The 25,634-nt window shown below is 30.7% G+C and overlaps 1 protein-coding gene across 4 annotated transcripts; it reads left to right on the top strand.

The window, feature by feature from the left end:
• Positions 1-409: 409 nt before the first annotated feature.
• On the top strand, positions 410-25,509 carry LOC130893766 (proteoglycan 4-like). Of its 4 annotated transcripts, XM_057800117.1 has the most exons (10): positions 647-916; positions 7,523-7,658; positions 13,463-13,637; positions 15,135-15,297; positions 17,457-17,583; positions 19,322-19,502; positions 20,722-21,648; positions 22,578-22,764; positions 23,110-23,223; positions 23,640-25,509. In XM_057800117.1, exons 1-10 carry the CDS (start codon positions 910-912, stop codon positions 25,343-25,345), a joined length of 3,723 nt encoding a protein of 1,240 aa, XP_057656100.1. In that variant the 5' UTR covers positions 647-909; the 3' UTR covers positions 25,346-25,509. The 4 variants fall into 4 exon arrangements, with proteins under 4 accessions (XP_057656118.1, XP_057656100.1, XP_057656110.1 ...); XM_057800135.1 differs by lacking the exon at positions 20,722-21,648 and having other exon boundaries at positions 410-916; XM_057800127.1 differs by lacking the exon at positions 23,110-23,223.
• Positions 25,510-25,634: the final 125 nt, after the last annotated feature.

A 25,634-nucleotide genomic window follows, 5' to 3' on the forward strand; every position in this document is an offset into this window, starting at 1 on the left:
CGTGTTTACTCTATATTGTTTTATAAATTTTTAATCGGAAACAATTACACCATCGGTCATTTTTTATAAAAGGAACAATTATTTTATACAGTGATACTATTTTTTCAATAAGGCTCTCGCTATTATTTATTTATTAATCATTTAACATATGACGCACATGCCTGTTTACTTATCGTCTTACTACAAATTCAGTTTTTACTAATTTTAATATTTCAGTATTTTTGTGCTTTTTCAAAAGTACCTATTTTCATACATTTTACCTCCTTAAGTGATAACCTATAATTAGCTAATTATTTGAATTAGCGAAACGATCCTTTTGGGAATGAATCTATACTTAATAAAATTTTAATTTTAGGGTTAACGATCCTAAAAATAGTAACAATCTATTTTGGTACTTTTTCTCTACTCTCTAGCCATCGTTTTAACGAATCACACGTTAAGATGCCTCAAGTCAAAAAGAGAACAAAATTGAAATTCTTGTATCTGAGAGAGCACCGTTAAGGGCTGAACAGTCCTGAAAACAATGTAATACCAAAGAAGATTACAGGAGGTGCATCGTCGATAGATCGTATTTATCACTGCTACAAGGTATATTTTCCTGGTAGCGGTTGCGTTCGCCTTCTCGTTTTGTGTCGATGTATATTGTGACAAAGCAGCGCAGAATCAGACGTATATACATCTATGTGAAGTTCGAATTTAGCTTGTGTTAATGTATGGGTTCTATGTATATGTGCGTCCTGACGTTCTGTAAATACAATACTGAAATATCTTCGTGCACCTTCGCTTCTATAATCGAATCGTGCACTTGTTTTGATTTTCTGAATTTCAATTGCGGTTCTTTATTTAGACAGAGAAGACTTCTATTTAGCTACGTTAAGTGTACAGTGAATTTTCGAACCAAGTATTGCTATGGGAGGTGAGCTCCTCATTTTCATTTATCATTTTATCAGTATTATATGAATAAGTTGACCTCATTTAATTAACATTGACAAGGTTAATGTCACTAGGAATGTAGTGAAATTACTAAATCCCGTTTACGCTAACTATTTGAATAGTTTAATAATAACCGGCTTTTTACACTTGATATTGAGAAAAATGTCTCAACAACCTAATTTAAACATAACATCAGAATTTTATTATAAATGGTATTTCAAAAAAATTTGAATTGGTGAAATTATTTATTTTAATGACGTTAGTCTTTAACTTTAACATGTTTATAAACAAAAAAGTTTAAATGAAAAAATTATTTTAACTTAACATTATTAAAAAATAATTAAAAACTTGTTTATTTGGAATTTTTTGTTCAGGTACATCAGTATCAAAAATGAAAAAAAAATAACAAATTATATTGCATTTCATTTATAGGTATAGCTCTTTTTATTGCCTTGTAATTATAGTTGAAATTGTTTAAAGTACCCATTTACTCTTATCGGCCATATACACAAGAATTTGGACCATTTGAAACGCAAACTTTTATAGCCACCCAATAATCATAAGAATTTAGTTTTTGTGAGTTTAGGATCGATTTTTATTTTATAGTACCTATAGTGATAAGAAAATTTACATATCTTTTTATTTATTACTCAAGTGAAAGTAAATAATTAATAATTATATATATATATATATATATATATATATATATATATATATATATTGATCTAACTGTATATAAGTAGGTAGTAGAGGCAAAAGTAGGTATTGTAATTCTTAGTCAATTGGTGTAAAATTATACTGGTATAAAAGCATGTACAGTTTATAAATAGATTGCTTCAGTATATTTATTCTTCAATGAATAATAAAATGATAACTCGTCTGAAGTTGTGCGGGTGACAAATGACTACATAATTTAAAATTATTATGGAATTAGTAATTAATTTTTTTGAGCAATTTTAACGCTAACACAAAGTGAATTATAAAATAAGTACCCGATGATTTGGCCAATATAGGTTTTCATTTAGGTTACGAATATTACTAGTTATAGTTTCCATCAACTGCTTCAGAAATACTCTGAAGAAAAATCTCAACTCTACTCCCATACAAGTACTAGTCTTAAATAGACAAAATTATCTTTCATTGACACCGTACTTCTATAATTAGTGATACGAGTATTAGGTTTTAATGTTTTAATCATTCTTTATATATGTATTAAAACTAATAGTCAAATTTGTATCAAATTATGACATCAGAAGCATAGCGGAAACTAATAATATAATCAGGGTGGCGAAAGTGTTGTAATCTGTAACATCTGAAAATTAACTTTACGTCAAACCTCCATCTATCTATGTATCCAAATTTGTATCGTTATCGTTTATTCAATTCGATTATTTATTCTATCTATCGAAATCTTCTGCATGCAATGACGATCCTTCTTATTTGGATTGTGGCGGTCAGGGACCGTTGCGACAAAACTACCAAATGCCGATGTCTTTTGAAAAGCTAATAAGGCACTTTCGTTTGAAGCTTGAAGCACCTCGCGAGAGTCTGGAGCAGGCATAATACTCAAATCCGGTAGTGGTGTAAACAAAATGTGTCAATGTGTTGAGGATTTGGGCATACCATATTAATCGTCCTAATTCTTTCTTTAAGAGGAAATCGAGGACCGTGTTGCTGACATTTTTTAGAAAGAAATATTATGATGACTAAACAATTTTAGAATTATGTACAGTATATTATTGGAACATAATCTTTTTGAACATTCAAGAAAAAAGAATATTCAATGCATTTTTTAAATAATATTTTCTTTATATAGTTGTCAGCAACAAGTTTTTGTTCAAATAAAAGAAAGTGCCAGAAAAGTTCCTAAATTATTAAAATTGACGGTGTCAGTGAAATATCCTGGTCCCGTTGTCGTTGGTGCATCTGTACTAATGCTGAGATTTACGCCCTGTATGAATAGCCCAGCCTAGTAGCAGAAATCAAAAGTGCAAGACTAAGATGGCTTGGTCATGTCGAACGGACGCCGGAGGGTCGAGGAGTCAAATTTGCATACTCTCAAAAGCCGGAAAGCCGTAGACTACCAGAACGACCACGCATAAGATGGACAGTTCTTCAAGGACCGTAGCGCCAATTGATAGATAGCTCATTAAAATAACCGTTTGGGGTACCAGAACATTTGCTAAGAGACCACAAGTTGCTTTTGATTCGCCAGTTTTGCTTATATGCAGACCATTCAAGTCCATTGCCTAGTAATTTCTTTGGATTCCTTGCTTTTTGTCTCCAGTTCCTGAATATTTCTCTCTCTAAAGTCTTATTCCACTAATTCCCTCCACCGTTTTCTTGGTCTACCTCTTTTCCTTTTGCCCTATCTTCCATGCAACTCGTTTTAAGAGTCGTGTTTTCATTCATTCGTTATAAGTTATCTATCCAATGTAACCTTCTTGTCTTTATGAACGCCCTGATTGTTGACTCATTGAAAATTTTATTTCATGGTTTGATCCTCTCTTTAATCCTAACTCTGTCTGCTTTCCTCCAAAAATTCTTAATATTTTTCTCTTCCAGATTTCCATTTTCTGTTTAGTTTTATTCGTCATTATCCTAGTTTCACAGGCGTATGTCAGGGTGGATCTTAACATTGTCTTATAAATTCGAACTTTCGGAGATCTGGAGATCTTTTTCGATGTTGATATTTTCTAAGGCAGCCAGCTGTTACTTCTGGAAATTCTTAATTCGATTTCCTTTTCTTGTTGACATTTATTATCTAATAGTAAATTCAAAATCAAAAAGGCAGATGTAGAGAAAAATAATGACTCTTAGCCATCAACAACTTGATTCGAAAGCGGCCTATGTCACAACGCGTTGCCAGGATAAAGAAGAAAGTCTTTTTCTTCTTCGCACATCGTTTCGAAGTTAGGAATCACAGCTGTTCCTTGGAACCAACTCCGATTACATTATGTCTCACAGTCGAAAACGTTGTTAAGCTTTGATTCACAGGACTTTTTAGGGCTAGCTGATTTAATGGTTTTCTTCAAAAAACTTTTCAACTTGTAACGTTATTCAAGATCATGTTTAACGACAGACACTACGACCTCACTAAGCGGCTACAACTGGGAACGGGCTCAAACTTGCCACTGCCGTTACATGTGGATATGCATCATACTAGTTTTAATAGATTTGGTGTAACTAATTATTACTATATATTCTTTCACCCAATGTTTTGGTCAAACCTCATATATGAGACAATGTTTTTTAGTTCAGAAATAGGTAATCATAAAATTAGATGACTGTATCGTCCACTTACTCATGCACTTGAAAGTTATCGAAAACAATTATTTATATTCTAAAATGTCATAATAATATTTGTCAAAAAAATTAATTATTATTTTTGTTTTGAAATTATACACTACTTTTCATATTGTTTTAGTTACTTTTGGAATAGACTGTAAGAAAGTTTGAAATTTTCGAATATTAATAATGAGAATGACCTCGTTATGATTAGCATAAAAGTTTCTGGCTGCATGGCATGTTGAACGATAAAAATGTAATATCTTTGATAATTATTAGAATTTAACGTCACATATTACTCAAATTAAAACCATTGAAACAAAATTTATTTTTGGCAACTGCGTGTTTTGTCTGTATTTTTAGTTTGAAGTTGGCTATTACACATAAACTATTCTGAATCCTCCTACATGTGCGAAAAGAAATTGTCAAAATACATTATAGAATGTAATTCACCCAACAACATAAATAATAATAGGATCATTTGATTTATCAATTATATTTTAAAAAATACGTAGATTAATTACACAAGACGAATGCAAATCTTAATCAGTTTTATATTTTGACCAGTAAGTGCAACTTTTTCTTTTGACATTTTTTTACGGGCAGTGTGATGCTAGAGAAAATAATACATAATTAAAATTGATTGTTGTAGAGAAGAAGATTTCGTTTGTTTCCACTAGATGTGTAAACATGCAAATTGTTTTAAAAAACGGCTTCATAACTTTTATAGCTTAAGGCGGATTTACAACTTTGCCGCTTGTAGGCTATTCATCATTTGTCGCCTTTACTGACCTCTGAAATTAGTTCACAACCATATAAATTACAATTTTCTTCAATAGAACATAATAATTTGAGAACTAAGTTTTGTATAAGAACTTTTATTATTTTTACGTATAGAATGGTTAAAAGGCATCATGTCAAGCAAAGACAATTTCAATGATGTATTACTCTTGAAGGGAGGAAGATGTGTTTCGGAAGTATTCAACACTTATATAAATAAAGCTTATACAACGAGTAACGTCCATACATATTTATTATTACACTCGGAAATAAATTCTTGTTATTGATTATCTGTTGATATTACTTATTTACCAATTAATGCCCAGAACTATGAAAATGTTTTAAAATGGTTAGGTTATATGTATGATCTAAAGAAATTTTAGCCTATGAACGTTATTGCAAACACAATTAATGAAATTCAAAACATTAAACGTGCAATGGAACTGGGTAACAACGTTTAAGTGGTTTTATTCTCACACAGGGTGCATCTTCTTCTTGTCTATCGACAAATTATTCAGTGGGATTCTTTCGAAGTGGTACATTACACAGAAAGCTTTTTTAGGTTCATGAATTTACATAAATATTTCTTTAGGAAATACTGTGAAATCTAAAATGAAAATTGTCTGCCCCAACCCTTTTTTCATTATTTTTGAATCAACTAATTTACTTTGCATAGTTCTGTTCTCCCTAATTAAAGTTCATACATCAATTTCGCCGATGTAAACAAGTTATCAAAATATGATATGGAGAACGTAAACCGGAGTATAATTTGTGTAAAATATCATCAAATTCTAGCAAAACACATTCCCAAAGGCCCTAACTTTCTATAGTCCTTTATTGGTTTGTTCGTCCTTGATGAATGATTCATGTAGGGTCCTTATTTTCGCCTCACGTTCGAAGTTTGGTTATGTATACGCCTTCTGGAAGAATTTGAGAGTCATCCTCCAGTAGTTCAGCAACTGAAAATGGTTTCATTCTAAAAAAATCAGAGCTGTAAATAGTTCGATGGATGGGCAAGGATCGTTAATTTCCCTGCGAGCAAAACTTCCTTCACCATTCACGTACATCCTACTTACATAGAATAAAATGAAGACGTATGTTCACAAGAACACCTACAACAGCATTTTAAAAATGTAAACTTTCTTGTTGCGATTATTGATCTACAGTTTGAGCTGCAACATTTATTACTGTTAAATAAATAAATGTGCTCAATTCTGAATAGGTATGATGTTTTTATTTAGTTTAGAGATTTTTCGAGACCATTCTTGAATATACTTTGTTATAAGTTTTCATATTTGGTTAATTTTTTTGTTATTTTGTCATTTCAAAGTGATACAAAAAATACCAATCTAGATATTAAGCAGCTTTAATTATAATTTTGTTTCAGTACTTTTCATTATACAAAACAATTTTGATTTTAGTGCTGTATTTGTTTTCATTCCGAATTTTAATATTCTTTCATTTTTTCATTGTTTACTTGATACTCAATGAGAAATGTATCAACGTGCTTTTAGAATAGACAAGGGATAGGATAGGGTTCACTATTGTCCTACAGTAAGTTTTATAAGATATATGCTGGGATTTTTAAAATTAAATTCACATTATAATAATCATTTTTTCAATAGGAAAGAACCTGACATGAATTTTGTTCACTTTGACATTCAAAGAACTGATGGTATATAACTTATTCTTAATGAGTTGTGAATCAGTCAGAGAATTCTAATTTCACTTTCAACACTTTCAAATAGAATTTATTACAACTCCTTACATCCTGTTATAAAATTTGTTAATTGCATATGATATATGTCATTCAAAAGTTGATTCTAGTGAACTATTACAGAGATGTACTGACATTTTTCTGTTGCTACCCTTGAAAAATAAGACGATTTTTAGCAAAATTCTCCTTTTCCCTCCATTTATGCATGAAATTTTCCAAAATATCCATACAAGTGTACGTTTTAACTCAACTTTTTCTGAAAAAAAAACACGTTTACAGATAATTCATAATGTCAGAATCACGCCTTCTCATTTCTCCTCATGTATTTTGTCCGTCCTGATTTTAATGATCACCATGTTTCACGCTATTCTGCCATGTCTAAGAGTTCCATATTTTGCATTCCGACACAATATTTTTAAAACAAAAATTATTTTTCCATTAATAATTTGCTTCAATATCAAATAATATAACTTCCTATGTACAATAGTCCTAAGTAACTTCCAATTCTTGTTGATTCGGGGTATACACCTCCACTATGTACAGAATCCAACAAACCAACATCTATCCGTATTTGTGGTCATTACCAATGTCTTTTTCCACCGTGCAAGTACCACCAAACACGACTTGAAAACCTTCAACACTAAGTATATATTACCATATCATTCAGTATTTCTCCATTTATTTAAATCCCATATCCCACAGATCTTCCAGTGTGTTTTTTATCATAAATGATAAATGCTTTTCCGAAATTTATGATACACATATAAATGCTTAGAATACAATATTTTGATTTTATTGTTCCAGGTTATGCGTGGGTGACATTGGCAACTAATGATTCGTATTCATTAGGGGCCCTTGTCTTGGCCCATTCATTGAAGCAAGTCGCTACACAACAACAACTAGCAGTACTCATTACACCAGGCGTAACCAATTCCATGCGGTAAGAATACGGTAGATATTTAACATTACTTAAAACGTCTGAAAAATTAGGAATTGCATCAGTTTTTTATCGCTTCAACCACTAGCATCAATGGCGACAGAAGACACAGAGTATAAACATTTACAATAATACAAGTCGATGTCCTTTAAAAAACCAATTATATTTTCAACGTTCATATTTTCACCTATATGTATAGTTCTTACAATATCAATTGCAGATTATAAAAATCCTTGCCGACCATTTTGTTTAATCTACCATAGGCGTAGATACCTCATTTTATAAATTTATTATTATTTATATAAATACTTTTAAATATATATGAATATCTTATGCGCGAAAGTTTATTAACGAAGGCAATTGAATCATTATAAATTGGACAAATGCCCTTAATTGTTGTCCTATTTGGAACTTAGAAAACAATCATTATTATACTTTTTCAATTTGTTACAACTGAATATTAAATTATAAAATGTAGATAGACGAGTAAAATGTACCTGTCTGTAAAGAAAAAAAATCAATTCCAAAGTATCTTTATAAATAATCATGGTAGTCAGAATGGTCAGAACTAGAGTCATCATTTGATTAAATTATAATGGATTGTAAAGATGAGTGTAAAGATACCACATACTCATTTTCTTCTTTGATAACATGTTCAAAACAGTTTTTCCAAAGCTCTTGGTAGTCTGCTGCTAGAACTTTATTCAAAAGCTCTACAACCTCTTTACTCAGTTCCGATTACATTTTCGTTATTCTGATTTTACGTTTACCAATATTAACTCTATAGAGTTAAATATGCAATAGTAAGGAGGTAGTCTGAGAAGAGTATGACCATGTTTTTTGCACAGCTTGTCAATATAATAAATTTTCTCTACCTTTAGACCTTTATGTAAGCAATTCTTTGTTTGTTAGGCTTTTTTTACGATCGCTAACAGAAATAGGAATATTTTTTTCAGGCATAAATGCTAAAATTTGAGCTTTATTACTACTACTATTTGGTATCTTCAGGAGTTGCCACAAGTGGTAGGATGCGTTCAATAAACCACTCTCCAAATAATTCTGCTGTAATAACTTCATGATAATCAGCTGTACAGTTTTAAATTTTTTAGCAGATATTAATGAAGCATTAGGCACGAAACCGTCTTGGCTTCCAGCGTGTACTATTATAATATGTGTCCCTTTAGAACATGAACCATTCGAACAGAAATTTTTACTATTGTCAAATGTCAACCCAACCGAAACTGGTATAACTGTATTCTGGAGAATCTGCTACCTTTTTGCTGTATTACTTCTAATGCCGCAACCCTGTTCTCCTTATATAAACTATAAAATGTCCTACATATAAAATCTTGAGTAGCTTTTTTCAACTGATTTCTCAGTTTTTCTTTACATGTTTCTTGGTTCTGTAAATGATCAACAGCAACCCCTTTCGTGACTACTCGATAAGTGAAAAATTCATATACTTTAGTTAATACAGCAATTCTTATTATGATTGCATTATCAGATTGCTGAATATTTTCCTTTTTTAAACATTCGGATATCCTTGCCGTGCTCGGATATCTAAATCTTTATTATTAAATTCATACTTTACACAGTGCAATTTCATTGTCTTTATTCGTTCATGGTCTAAATAACGCCATATTTGTATTTATTTAAAGAAATTTATTAATTAAATACCTGCTGTATAGATTGTGTACTCTCTAATACCATTTTAGTATATGAATTAGAAGTTTTAGTTAAGAAATGTCCTCTACTTTTACTAATATATTTTAGCATATTTAATTTAAGTGCTAACTAAGTGCGTTACTTACGTAATCCCTCTATGTTAACTGTTATCTTTCAAGTAACTTCACCAATTTTGATATACCTATTTTTTAAACTTATTTTTCATACATTTTTCAAACCACAAGGTTCTACTCCACAAGTCATTTTTCTGTATTTCCTACGATTTACTTATTGTTACATTTAGAAACAGATTGTAAATATATTTGACAAATAAAAATTTTGTACTCGAAGTCGTATCAAAGACATTTTAAGATGTGTTAAGTTTAAGTTTAAGTTTGGGGAACTCGTCGATCAAATATCTGAAGAGCATATACGGCATTGTTTGCTTTCGATTCTCGCATTGGTAGTAATGTGATCAAAAACATTTACCAAAGAGGACAAATCCAACCGATCCCTCACATGCAACTAGTTTGCTTCAATGGCACCATACAGAACCGTTTATGTGTGTTTAGTGGACTACATGCAGATTTTTGAATTGCTAAAATCTGTATATATAGTATTAGTGTGAACAATTGGATCTGATTAATTATTCTTTAATCGAAATGTATCCAGAGGTTGTCGAAAGAGAAGGCTTTATTCTAATACGCTGTAATGGAAGACCGTACTGCGCAATTCGAACCGACATTAATAAATTGGAATGGATGGTAACTGTCTCATCCACCACACTCGCCCGATATCGCATCCTCGGATTTTTATTTCATTCTTATCGGTCTGACATAGAAATTTTGCAAACTAGGTAGCAAAAGTTCTTGATAACGAAGGTGCTTACATTAATCATTAGAAATAAAAACTTTGCGACAACTTATTCGTTTGAATTTATTTTAAAAAACCGACATTACACTCCGGTCTTTCTTTTATATAGCTAGAAATCAATCTAAATTTATGTTAAAAAAATGTCAAGACTAAGGAGCGTAATGTAAACTCCGCATGTATTATAGTGGTTAGAGCGTATCCATTAAAATCTTGATATTTCATCAAGAAAAATAAGTAAGTGCTCATCAACATTGAAAATGAAGCACAATTCCTGAAATTCACAATTTATAGGTGAATAGCTGTCCAGGAAAGAAGTAATTGTTGGTTCATATACATTCTGCTCGCCGTTGCCGAATGCGTTCACCGTTCTCTTCAAATTCAAATATGTAATTAAAATGAGTAAGAGCTTTCAGAAGTAACGTTTCCACAAAGTTTACCGTTGAAGCTAGTGTTCTACATAAATAGAGCAGCAAACAGAAAAAAAAACTAATCAAATTGTTTTTGATTGGTTACTGGATACAAATCATATGTTAATTGTTGTTTAGCCTAATTGGGATATATAGTGTTGTTTTTTCAACTTTCACCAATAAAATTTTCTCATTCATTTGTAAAAAGAAAAAGAAAAATGTAAAATAAAATTTAGGTAGAGTATTCTATCCATGGACGGCAAAAGGTTGTTGGCATTTCTTGCAGTGAATCGACTTTTTGTCGTTTGTCAATAAATTCTACATTCACTACCATCACTAATATTGAATTAGTCGCCTTTTCAACTACATCCTATTAATATTTTACTGCTACTAAAATAACTATTTTATGAAACATTCCTGCAATATGCTTGGTAATGGAGTTACATAAATCACAATGACAATAATTTGGTTGGACTTTATTTCCATATTTCAAACTAGCTTCCCGCACTTTGAAAGTTGGCAAATGTAACATTCTCAACGTCGTACATTTCATGTAGAATAACAAACAAATTAACCTTCCAATAATCACTTTTTAGTAATTTTTTGCTTCATTTCTGGTATTGCGCAAATGATTTGTAAACACTAAACAAGGACCATAGTTTACCAGCAAATAAATTTAAATGTTAATGAAATGCGTGTAAAAATAACAGATGAATTTATGATTATTTATGAGGATTTTTCGGCTATTCCAAGTAACAAAAGATTTATTCAATGAATATTATTACAGGCTATAAGACTTAACGGAAAAACATGATCTGAATGTTCGCAATAAAGTGATCCACATCGCATTCTCTTCAACGGGTCATAGCCGTACGATCAAATCCTTTCTATACTGGTATATCAGTGGGTAAATCCATCAGTTGACTGAATATTTCCAGTTTTTGTTTTATGGACTTTAAAAATTATTAATTCGTTTTATATGGTTATTTATATGATCAATTATTATAAATAGTGTTTAAAAAAATAGGTTATTTGAATTGAAATTTATTGTAAAATTCGTGTGAGTGTGTGTGTGTGGGTAAATCGCTGTTTATTGCATAATAATAGTTATTGAAATTTATTATACAACTGTATAAAATAGAACTATAAAAATATAGATATGAAATATCATACTGAACACACTATTTACCAATACTCACAATTTAATTGTCTGACGCGCGTTTTGATATCAAGATTCTCTGAAGATGATAACTTAGTTATCAAAATATGTCTAGTGATTGCATAAATCATGTGTAAAGTATTAACACTACCAACGGTTCCAGAAATTACTTAGAAAAAATATCTTGAAAAAAATCACGAAACTGAGGTATTGAAAATAGGTTCGCTTGCAATTTCTAGAGAAACTCGAACGTGATGTTGCGGAAAAAAGAGTTTACATTCAGTCTTTGAAGACGATAACATTGTTATTGAAACGTAAGTCAGATAGTGAGCGTTAGTGTAGTGGAAGTCTAAACAGTGTGTTCAGTATTCGCACATTCTCTCTTGACAAATTGAATCAAAGGAACAGTAAAAAAATTTTCACAAATAATATATTAATTAAAAAATAACGGCATTTAGAGGTAACAGATCGATTAGCATTTTGCTATTTATTTTTTTTTTGACAATTTATTTTCTAAAAACCATACTGATTTATTAAGTAATATTCAACATGATTTACCTTAACGCCAAGCTTCCCAGATTATTTACAATATCATACACAGGCTGTTAACTAAATATTGAAATCGGTGATACTATCATGACATACCTTTCTCCGTCAGTTAACATTTGCTTCACTACCGATTTTTTTAATAAAATTTATTGTTAATATACTTTGAATGTAATATAGTTTCCTGTTGAAAAAAAAATTAATATTATAACAACCTAACCTTTGAAGCGCTTTGAATTGAACTTAATATTACGAAAAACAATTGTTCAGAAATTTAACTTTGAATTTGCTTTGAATTAGATATAATTTGGCGAAAATCAATTAAGCCATTGGAAAGTTTTTTTATATCAACATAAGTACACTTGACCCGTGACTTCATCCTACATAATTAAAGTAGATTTGATGAAAAACCCAGTTATATTACGATGCCTAGCGGGAAATTACAGACTTAAAAATATGGTTTGTATTATTTTGTAGTGTAGTCTACCCTATTTTTGGTCATAAAAAAGTGAAAAAATTGTACTCTCAATAACTTTTTCATTTTGTTAATTTTTTCGACGTATTTTAGATGAAGATAAAGTCTGAGTTTGAAAACTAATATTTAACAATTTCTTTGCCAATAAATAATAAAATCCAAACACCAATTCCATGATTTGTCTTGAAAAACTTTTTTCGAAGAATGTTTCATTTTTTCGAAATGTGCATAGAAAAACGAACAATTTGAAAGAAAATAATTATTTTTTTATTAATTATTATTATTAAATTTTTTTAGGTTAGGTCTTCATGCTTTTTTTGTAACGTTGCGTGAATTTCATAATAAGTTTATTAGTGTATAAAAATTTGTTTCATGTTAATAAAAGTAATAAGAAAATTAATAAATAATATGATTTGTTCTATCGACCAAAAAAGTTTTAGTTTTTAAACTAAGGTGTCATTTGCGCCGAAGAAATTAACAAAATAATAAATGAAAATATTGATTTTTCGATTTTTTATAACCAAAAATACACCTCAAAACAGTTACCTGTTCTGTGTTTTTATTCAAGTACTGATGTTAAGAAAAATCAGTTTTAATATCAATTAATATGTAATGTGCTATATAAAATTATCAAATTATTTTCATCATGAAAAATCTACTGTTATTTAATTTGATTTTTTAGGTCAAAATTGGGAGAAATCTTCAACGTAGTTAAAGAAGTTAATATTTTGGATTCGAAAGATGAAGCAAATCTACGGCTGTTGAAAAGACCCGAGCTAGGAATCACGTTCACAAAACTACATTGTTGGCGTTTGACTCAGTTTGAGAAATGTGTATTTTTGGATGCAGACACGTTGGTATGTTTAAGTGCCTTCTGATTATCTACCGTGCGGTATCAAAGGGGTGAATTTAGTTTGGTTAGGAGCATACTAATTATATTTCTAGCATTTATAAATAGAATCGTCGAACCCAACACTGACATTTAGTAAGCACACATGTAAATTTTAGACAGTTATACATACACATGAATTTCAAAAATTTAAAATGTTGTGACATTACATTTATTCAAAGAATGCTGTGAGGTTATAAAGTATACATCGAGACACAAAACCGTATTACATTATCAGCCGTAGAAGTCATTTAGATAACACTTCATTGAATGAACTTTTATTCAATAGGTCAAAATTTAATGAAACATGTTATATTGGTGTCTAACGGAATACCATTATAACAAACAAGTTGATATATTAATATAAAAATAGAGTGGAGCTGGTTGTCAAACTTATATTAGAAAGTAGCGAAATTTCTAAAATTCTGCCTACCAGATAAATATACTTTCGAGCATAAAATTATGACCAGTCTATAATTTGCAATTATTAGTTTTGTGATTCCTTAAAAAAATTATTGAGGTGCTTAAATATTATCGAAACTCAAAATTAAAGGCTTTAGTAGCGGGTATGGACTAGATCTTATGAAAAATGTTACCATTCAAGTATCAATATGTCGGGGGGCAGACACATATTTCCGTAAACATCTTCCCTCCTCATTCTAAACCAAATGGGATTTAAATCTGGACTACGACCAGGCCGAAGAAAACGTGATTTGAACCAGTCCGAGCAATGTGGGGACGTGCGTTATAATACATAAATAAAAATAAAAAAATTAATATCGTGAAATATTCTTTCCTCTTCGCGTTCTGCCTCTTAATCAATAAGTTTATAAAGTTCAATTCGGTTTGTATTTAAGAGAAGTTTTTAAAACACACATTAAATAAAATCTACATAATTAATAATTTTTTATTATATCTTATACATGTCAGGTTATTTATATTGTTATTTTTATGTATTATGAAAAACTCAGGTTCTAAAATAGTTCCTTGTGGAACTCCTGTTTTAATATCCATTTTTTCACTTATATTCGTATCCTGAAATTTATCGCAGTTTCGTGTTGACCGCAAATATCTTAGAGAGGCCACAATTCGTGCCGGAACAGGATTTACGGCTATTTCGAACATTTACAATAATAATATACTGTGTTACAAAAATAATTTATAATAGACTGCGACTAGAGCAAAAATATGCTAATAATGATCATTGTAAAATTGAACGAGCGGCCCTTCTTCATACGCTTCGCCTGTATATATGTAGATATCTATGTAGTGGACTATTCGAACTTAATAATACAGTATCTAATCTAATAATATAATTTTTAACCAATTTCCTACTTTTCTAAACAACATATCAAAACCGTTATTTTTGGGTTATTATATGAGGATTGAAACTAATTTGAAAAATATAGCCCGAAATTTTTTAAACTTAATTATACATTAAAATCTTTTAATACTTTAATTGCAGGTATTAGAAAACTGTGATGAACTATTCGAAAGAGAAGAATTGTCAGCAGCTCCAGATATTGGTTGGCCAGACTGTTTCAACTCTGGTGTTTTTGTTTATCGACCATCCGAGGAAACATACGAAAAATTAATAAATTTTGCTCTTGAAAAAGGAAGTTTCGATGGTAGGTATTAAAATGAATAAATTAAAGTATTATTGGTCAAATTCTTTATATACACTTTTTTCTATAAGTTGGATGCAAAAACGTGCATTTCATCAATAAACGCATTAATTACATCTGCTGCCCAGTCTCAGATCTACCGGCAGTAGATCCAAAAATCTGGAAGAAATATCATTGCCCTAAAACCAATACTGCTATCTCAGACCTCACTAGTTTGACTCAGTGTAAATTAAGTAGATGAATATTAATATGGCGAACAACTGAAATTTTGCAGTAACACATAATTATATCTACGAGGATATATTGAAAAATTCTTAGCCTAGATACTATAGAACCAAACAAAATTTCAATGTCAAAATATTTTATTAATCAACATATTCTCCTCTTAATTGGATACATTTATTACAGCGAACCTGCAACGTCTCTAGACCTTTAAAAAAATGTTTCTTCTTGCTCTGCAAACCAGACCTCTACAGCTTTTATGACTTCCTCATTGGAAGAAAATTCAAGATATTTTAAACTTTTTTTCAGTTGGGGAAAGAGTTGATATTCGGACGGAGCCAAATCTGGTGAATAATGGGGGTGCTCTAGTAATTCAAACCCTAAATCACGAATTTTCTGCATGCAATATGAGATTTGTGTGCATCTCTAGACGAAATGTGATGACTTAGTGGCTTACGGTGCATTCAGTTGCGAGTAACTCATTGTAATAGTGACAATTGATTCCTCACGCGAAATTTGTTAGTACTAGTGATATGGCACTACTAAATCCTGTAAACATCATCTTAAAGTTTACATTGGACGGAAAATGTCAATTTTAAATTATTTTTGGGATATGGCACTATTGAAATAGGAGTGCGATATGTGTCGAATATTTTCTGATTTAGATAATTAAATATTTCTTCCGTTTTTCTATGCCCATTTATTTGTTTCCAACTTTTTTACACATAAGATTCACAATTGATTATATCAGTCATCTGAAAGTATTCACTATCAAGTTTTATATATTTAATTGATAATTTTTATTCATTGATTTTAATATTTGTCATTTGCAACAAGAAATAATTATTGGCAACTATATTTAAATTATGTTAAACTTTCAATTTGATATTGCTATTCACCTTATAATTTGTCTGGTGCATTTATTTGATCTTCTTTACATTTCCAACCAAGATTTACTATTCCTCTTTATTTCTTTATCTTCAACTTGTTTGTTTTTAGTTTGGTTTGTATTATTTATATTTTTTATCACGCGAGACTTTTTTTACTTTTATTATTTTTTTATTTTAATTTTCAAAAATTTGTACACTAATATTCTCAATTTCTCAATTGTTGAGCTGGTCGTTCCCTTTAATCAACAACATGTCTTTTCAACTAATGATATCAAATATTACGATTATAATAATATTATTTAATTTTTTTAAAACCATTACAGTATATGAATTTTTGATTTGTAAAGAGACAAAATATTTCATTTTTTTTTAATTAAGTATTTGAATCATTTCCTAGGTTTCATATATTTGCCAAAAATTTTCAATGGTGAAAATGCACGTAGAGTAGATAAAGTGTTGTTGATCGTTAAAAATAATTTAATACTATTTTCTGGATAATTTCCAAGGTAACAAATCAGTTGTAATATCCTTCAAAACATCAAATTTCAAATTGTAAATATAATTTTTTAAGAAATAAATAGATTTATTAGTTATGTTTATAAATAGTTAACAGTTGTTTATATATATTTTTAATTTCATCTACAAGCTATTAATAGTTTCAATCTTGCTAAATCAATATTATACTATGTTCACTGCCACATTTTTTGAGAAAACAAACAAAAACAAATTTTATCAATTTTTATTATCAAATTTTGAAAACAATCAATATATTTCCTTCCATTTCTTAACGTATTGAAAATATGCCTCGTGTTAATGTTTCAAAAACACAGGTTTTCGTGGTATAATAAGCATCGTTGGAAAAGGTTGTAGACTATAGCGAAATAAAAATGAATTTAATAATAGACTATTGTTATCGTAGGAATTGAAAGCATTGGTTACTTTGAGTATCAAGAAAATTAAATATAAATAACATATTTTGTTTATTTTTATCTAATCGTTGATTTGAAATAATCCTGCAATAATAGTTCCACTAAATATTTTACTTTTCAGGGGGAGATCAAGGACTACTCAATCTATACTTTTCTGACTGGGCTCATAAAGATATTAGCAAACATTTGCCATTTATATACAACATGGCATCTACATCATGCTACTCATATCTTCCAGCATTTAAACAGTGAGTAAAATCAATATATTTGGGAAATATAGTTTAAACTAGGGAAAATTCGTTTTCACGAAACCGTTATAACCAATTTTTACTTGTCAAAACTAGAGGTAACTACATATTTTTATTGAGCAGTGAATATTAGTATGATCTGAAATAAAATTATAATTGTACCGATCGATACGCCAACATTTATGCTAGAGCTTTATTACTGGTTAACATTTGAGGGCTCTACTCCCCAGAAAATATACAAACATAACAATTGCCATGGTGAATGTTTTTCTCGGAATGTGTGATACGTGACAAATAATCAACATCAGTGAAGGGAAAATTTGCAGACGATGGTGTACTAAAAGCAAAAATCGAAGAAAACATTGAGGTGCGGAACAAAGCAGTAATAGACATGGGCATGAAAAGAAACAAAAGAAAGACAAAAAGTAAGGTTATTGAGAAAGAAGAGACCAAGACAAATGTAAGAATCGATACAGAAACATATTAAACATTACCAATACCTAGGAACAATAGACGAAAACGAGTCACAAGATGCAAATATAAATAACATAATTGCAAAAATCAATAAACCATATTACAATAAATAGACCAATTCTAACATTTGGATGTGAATCTTTGGTATTGACAGAACAACAAAAAAGTAAAATTCAGGCGACAGAGATGTAATATTTAAGAAGAATGAAGGAATGGTAAAAAAAGATAAAATAAGAAAGGACCTAAATATACAACTTACATTAGACTACATAGAGAAAAAACAATTACAAAGGTGGGGATACTTACAACGGATGAAAAAAACGACGTTCTTAAAAAATATAGAAAGCGAAAATTAAAAAAAAAACTAAAAGACGACTTGGCAGAAGTGATTTTTTTTCTTTTTGGAATTTTTATTTTTATTAAAGTGATTTAGGAATATGTTTTGTTTGATATTATTCATTGCGTGAAAATAAGTGTTTTGTTTTCAACTAGTCAGCTTGCTTGTTGGTTTGGGCTTCCTTGGAGTACTGCCAAAGCGAAACCCACATTTTAGCTTTCACTCACTCACTAATAGTGTATTTTAAACTCAAACCCACTTACCTCCCTTAAACGTATGGAAACCAATAAAAATAATCCTTGGCATGTCTATGCTAAATCGTGAAAATTACGTACTGAAACTTAATGTCGCTATAATACAAATATTTTTTTTGCCATAAAAATTGAATAAACACATCCGGGCTATTTTTACATCTCAAATTGGATAAATGTCAAGGTAGTGCGATAATACTTCTCAGGATAAACGTTATCTAATCTTAGATGATTACAAACTACTAAATAAATTCGATTCTACATCCTATCTATAATTAATGCAATATATAGTATTGTTATTGTTTTCATTAGTATATTTATTCAATTTATCGATTATAAGATTATCTTTAATTTATGAAATAAAAATACTCCTGAAGCATTTCATATTCTTTCCATATACTTATATTATATATATATATATATATATATATATATATATATATATATATATATATATATATATATATATATATATATATATATATATATATATATAGGTCACTTAAAACAATTTCTTTCACTATTTGAATTTTTTCTGGAGTAGTCACTGCCTTATAACTTCGCACGTGGGTTATCTTCTAATGATTCCCCAGCGAAAGAACTTAGCGAATTTTATAACGATATAGTCTTGATGGAGAGTGAGGGGATCCCATAAAATTTTAATATTTTTTTAAAGATTTGGTAAAAGCGCCAAAATTCTTCATTTCATTGGGTCATCAAAACCATGGCTACAATATTTTAATACAGAAACTAGAAAAGTGCATCCATCTGAAGGCCTACAACATTTAGAACAGATCCTCCAACATTGGTGGAACATTTTCTGCAATCTCATTCATCCAGCTCTTTCTCCAGACATGGTAATTATATTATTTATTTTCACAAAATTCGCTAACTCTTTATTACCTGTGTATAAAAATACTATTTAAAATTGTTAACAGAGACTTTTCAAATTATTACAAGCCTACTAAAGATTCCTATGATGAATCTAAGGTGAGTTTTTACTTGTAATTCTGTACATAAAGTGTATCTATCATTCATAGTATTCTAAACACTCATTTATTGTAGTAACAATTTCTTCTTTATTTATAAGTGAACTATTTATAAACCTAACTCATACATTATTTAGCTGTATTGAATGGACAATGCACACATGTATACTTCTTAAGGTAATGTAATTTATGACACCTTCATATTTAACCACTAACTTTGTTTTATTGGAAACAAAATATATTATATTTTATTAATAATATACCAGTTGAATAATTTTAGATGTTTTTGATAGCCTAAAACTTTCTATGGTTTCTTTGAGCATAAATTTGATTTATGAGCATAAAACGTTTACAAATTTTTTGTAATATGACCTCTGGCCTCTCTTATTTCACTCTACTAATTTAAATGTATTCTGTTATTCAATTGTTTCTTGGTGACATATTAAAAATATACTTTTATTTTTTCCTTTGAAAATATTTTAATACTAGAAAAATACAATAGTGACCAGTTGTATATATATATATATATATATATATATATATATATATATATAAGTAATGATAATTCTTTTGTAATTATCATCTTATAAATATGATTCTATTTAACACATTATACGTTCCTTAGCATGTGTTACAAGGTTTATACTGATAATGGGTTTAATTGAAAATATTTGAAGGAGTTGAATGTTACATTATCTTTATAGAAATGCTTGTTGCGTGTGTTGTATAGTTCATTATATGATAAATTACTATATGCACACATATTTATTCTTAGCACAAAATTTTGCTTGAATTGAATAAACAGTTACTGCACTTCATTTTGAAATTATTGAAAAGCTTGTGTGAAAAGTACTGCACTACATGAATAAATCACAAGTTGTTGGCAATTGATCAAAAAACACTGTTGCATGATGCAGCACAGCTAAGCTATTTGTATTTTGAGTTTAATTGGTATTTTGTTTTGCTTTTTCTTTTTTATTTGTTCACAGTGCATTACCTTATCAAAATGAATTTTGTTTAGGTAATTAAAAATAACATCTTGCTCATACTGAACCTTTTCTTTTCTTTTGCATGCATGTTTGTTCAGACCAGCCATACAGACACTGTGCATGGTAGTCAGTCCTACACCTCTCAAAGTATTTCTCACACATCCTATTATCATGAATATGAACATAATCCTAACTATCATATTCCCGAAAATGCGGAAGACTACCAAAATGTATGGGATCCTTGGGAGGAATATGACTCTAGACAGTCAGGAAATAAACCCCCAGATAGTACTGATCATGAAAATTCCAGTATAATTGAGCACTCACAATCATTACAACCCCATTATGAACAATACCATCACTCATCCGAAAAAGATCAAAATAATACTTCATATGTTGCTCACGCACATGTTGAACAAAGAGAACCAGAAAGTCATTATTTCGAATATAGACCAGCCCATAGTGATACTAATGTAGAGTATAGGGCACCAGAAAGTCGCAATGAACACCCTCCCATTGAACATCATAACCATTTTCAACATTCTGAACATAGGCCATCTAAAAATCATAATAATCATCAATATTTTGAGCAAAGGTACTCTGAAACTCAAAATCACCATCAACACAAGGTTTCAGACAATCATCATCACTTTGATAAAGAACTTCATTCTAATATTTACCATAGTGAACCTTATCAAAGATCTAGTCGTCATTTAGAACATCAGGTTGTTGTGAGACAGGTTCCTCACAATAAACAACAAAATCTAATTGAATCTCACAATACAAATACATTTTCTAAAGCTGACCATCATGTTCACATTCATCATCCTTCAGCCCCTACATATAGTCAACCGCAAATTCCTATTATCCATCACCGACCTCCTGAAACTCCGAATCAAGATTGTTCCTCTTGTAATACACCTCCAGATGATCCTAGACTACCAGATGAGTGTGTGGCAACTACTACAGTGTCCAACGAAATAACATTGCAATCAGATTCTAATGAGGATAGTAGTCAAGAACAAGTAAGTATCACACTAAACCTCAAGTTTAACGTGTATTGAAAGTGTGCTCGATATAAAAGTAATTTAAAACGCCAAAAACAATATAAAAGTAAGAAAAAAACTTATATCTCAAAACTTTTTTAAATAGTGTCTAAGCGTATTTTTTCTACATAAATACTATTATCATTATACTGTGGTGGTACTTATAAGGTAGGGAAGTGGAAATTGTAATTTATAGAATTCTCCAGTACTTGATTTATCCTATATTTCTTTTTATTCTCATTTAGAATGGATACCAAAGCTAGATTCATTTTTACTTTCTTGTTAGTAATACCTATATAAAATAAATATGTTCTTTGGATTATTAGACATATTAAAGAAGAAATCCTATGGCTTATTGCTAAAATTTTTATTCTGCAAACTCAATCACAGAATCAGAGGTCATGTCGATATAAACAAAAATGGTGAGAATTTAGGCTAAACAGGACATGGCGTTTTCGGCTTTATCTAAATTGCCTCAACATATTGTTTGATATAACAAGCATCATAATAGTGGTCTCTTTAAGTGCAATTGAGAAACATGACGCTTAAAAAAAAAGAGTGAAATAAAAGTTCTACAGGCTTTTTCATCCACTAGATAGAAGTATATCTGTTTAATGGTACTGCTCCAAATTATAAACCTTTGATTAACCAAATAACTGTAATTATAAAGAATGTAAATATGTGTTCATTAATCATAAGTCTCTAATTCTTCTTGTGGTTTTGAGTTGTCTGAACATCTCGGATGATTGAGCTTAAATTTCTATTGGTAATCGCAATCTGAGTCAGCTAAAATATACCAAACGGTGATTCCTTTTCTTCACTTTTAAGTGGCACTACCTAACAAAAAATTATATAAAATTTTTTTTGATTATATTTTTGGAAACATTCTCAATATAATAATTTTTCAGGCTGGGCTAGCAGGTGCTTTCGCCAATTTAACATTGGGCAAACCAAGAACACCTGAACAACAAGCCTTAGATGACCATTTAAGGAGACAGGGCTGGGAAGTAGGCAATATTGATTACTTAGGAAGAGATTCATTTGACAATATATGGAGCAAGATCTGTGAAACATTGTCTTTGGCTCCTGAACCAGGTTTGGTGTAGTACCTATTTGTAACTTCTTAGCTAGCAACCACTTTCTTTCTGAATGAAGAGAAATTTTGCATGCAGATTATCTCCATTTTTATTTTTTATTAAATATGCTAATGTTAATTTTCGATTTATTTTGTACAATTTGAATAATATATTTAATGAGTATTGTTTCAATCTTACCAGACACTAAGCTTCTTCCTTCTGTCAAACTGTGCTTTCTATAACCTATTTTAGACTTCGCTATATTACACTATTGGCAATTTCTTGCTTGCTGATGCTCCTAGGCTTTGCTATGATTCATTTGGGGATATTAATTGAAACTAATTTGAATTTTTGGGAAATTTAGAATCCACTCCAACACCAATTGAAGAAAAACTTATTGATCAGCCAACACAAAAAGAAGCTTCGCCCGAAAAACTTAAGGAATCGACAATATACAAAGAAGCTTCTCCTGATAAAGGTGAACAAACAGCACGCAGCCAAAAATGAAGATAACCACGGACCTATTGCTTAACTGCTACAGTTTTGCTTGATTAATGTTTCCATTCCATACATACATACATTTCGTACTTGTAATAGGTCCATAGTCTGTGTTTTTACTAAACGTTATCATCTAGATTTACTGTTGTTCAAATAAAGAATGTATTTTTAGAATTTTTTGCATTAACAAACCCCCCAAAATTTAATAATGTATTATTTTTGACAAATTTAGAAAGCACACTATTAGAACTATTATTGTTATAACAATTACACTATCAATTGCTTATTAATATAATATTGTCAAAAATCAGCAAATAACAAGCTTAGTCATTTATTTGGTTTCATGAAATACTAACAAAATTAAACAATTCAACATGTGATACGACAATTTTTCAGCAAAAACAGCACCATTGCTAGAACCAGATAAAACGGAGTTTTCAGTAGCTGTACCTGCATCCCGAATTGAATCTAAAGAAGAGAATAAATTAGAAGCTACCGCAGAATTACTAAGTGACAGAACTGTACAAGAAAACAAATCTGCCGCTACCTTGGAGCCTCAATCCGTTCCTGAAGTTTCCCTTCCTATTTCTAACATTTCTGATACCATTATTCCAAAAGTAGATAGCCCTACGACAACTGCCCAAGCTGCAGTAGATAGTCCTACTGCAACTTTCCAAGTCGCTCAGGTACAAAATGATGCAAAACTATTACAAACCTCCGACATCGCAGAGCCTTCTCCTGAACAACAAGAAATGGGTAAACAGTTACCTGAACCCTTGAAATCTACACCTCCACCAGCAACTACAGAAACAATTTCAAAACCAGTTGATAATTTATCCGATAAGAAAATACCCATAGCGTCAGAAACTACACTATCCTCTCTTATAGAAACTCAACCACAAAGTCCAGAATCACCTATAGCTCAAGAAGTAATACCAGAAGAAGCTTCTAAAGTCACATCTATGGAAGTTCCCAAAGATGTTCAAGCCAAAGCTTCCGAAGTTATATCTGTCGAACCTGAAATAACTGAGTCTGTTGATCCAATTAATCAAGAAGTTTCAAAAGCTATACCCACTGACGAATCCAAATCTACACCAGCTGATAGCTTCAAAGTTACACCAGCTGACAGTTTCAAAGCTATACCAGCTGAGAGTCCCAAAACTACACCAGCTGACACATCCAAAGATACACCAGTTGAAAGCCTCAAAGCTACACCAGCTGGTAACCCCGAAGCTACGCCAACTGATAACCCCAAAACTACATCTGAAGAAATAAAAGTTAACGTATCTACTGAAATCACTTCAGTAAAAACTGCTCCTGCCGAAATACTGAAAACCTCACCAGCAGAAATATCTGCAGATACACTAACAGCTGCGCCCGTGGAAACTCCGAAATCTCCACCTAAGGATCCTCCCAAAGTTTCGCCTACAGAAACTATCAAAGATGCACCAAAACCCAAACCTTCTTCACCAGAGTCCCTCATAGCTAAGCCATCGGAAATGTCAGAAACGGCACCAATAGAATCGGTCTCGACTGTACCTGTTGAAACTTCCAAAGCTACTTCAGAAATTCTCGAGTCTGTACCTGTAGAAACACCTAAATCTACACCTACAAAACCTGATAAAGATGCATCCGTCGAGGTAACAAAAGTTGCAGTACCAAGCACAACTATGGATGCTTCTGTGAAAACTTCAAAATCTGTACCTACAGAAAATGTTAAGGCCGTGCCAAAGGGAACTCAAAAGGTTGAAACGGCAGAAGCCCCAAAAGGAGAATCTAAAAAATCAGAAGAATCTGTACCCAAGAAGGTTTCTAAAGGAAAACAAACACCTGAAACAAAAGAAGTTTCCAATCAAGCGAGGCAGAAAGAAACTACTAAACCACCAGCATCCAAAGTGACGGAGCCCACCCCTCCAACAACTCCTGGATGTCCAACTCCACAATCGACAGATCCTGCTTCATCTCCTCCTTTTTCCAAAGGAGGACTGCAAGTAGAAGGTAGTGTACCAAACACACCTCCTGCACAAGAAGCGGCATCAGGGCCAACGCCTCCTCCTCGCAAGAGTGCTAGTGCACCAAAGAAAGCAGCAAAGAAAAAATAAGAACCTATTTATTACATTTTCATTATTTTTATCAACTATAATGTTGATATGTACTGAATTTTGTGCCTTAGAGTGTGATCAGGAGCGTTATTCTATTTATTTTTTTTAATTGGCTAAATTAATTTTTAATGAAGCTGTTTGTTTAATATAAACAATGAATATTCTTTGGTTGTTTTATTTAACTGTTAGAATAGTATATTACACTATTGAAAAATGCACTTGCAGTTAATGATTATTACTTCCATTCAACTTCAACAATGCCAATTCATCATTTGTTGCTCATTGTACA

This window comes from Diorhabda carinulata, chromosome 1 (assembly GCF_026250575.1).
Source record: "Diorhabda carinulata isolate Delta chromosome 1, icDioCari1.1, whole genome shotgun sequence".
Taxonomy (NCBI): domain Eukaryota; kingdom Metazoa; phylum Arthropoda; class Insecta; order Coleoptera; family Chrysomelidae; genus Diorhabda; species Diorhabda carinulata.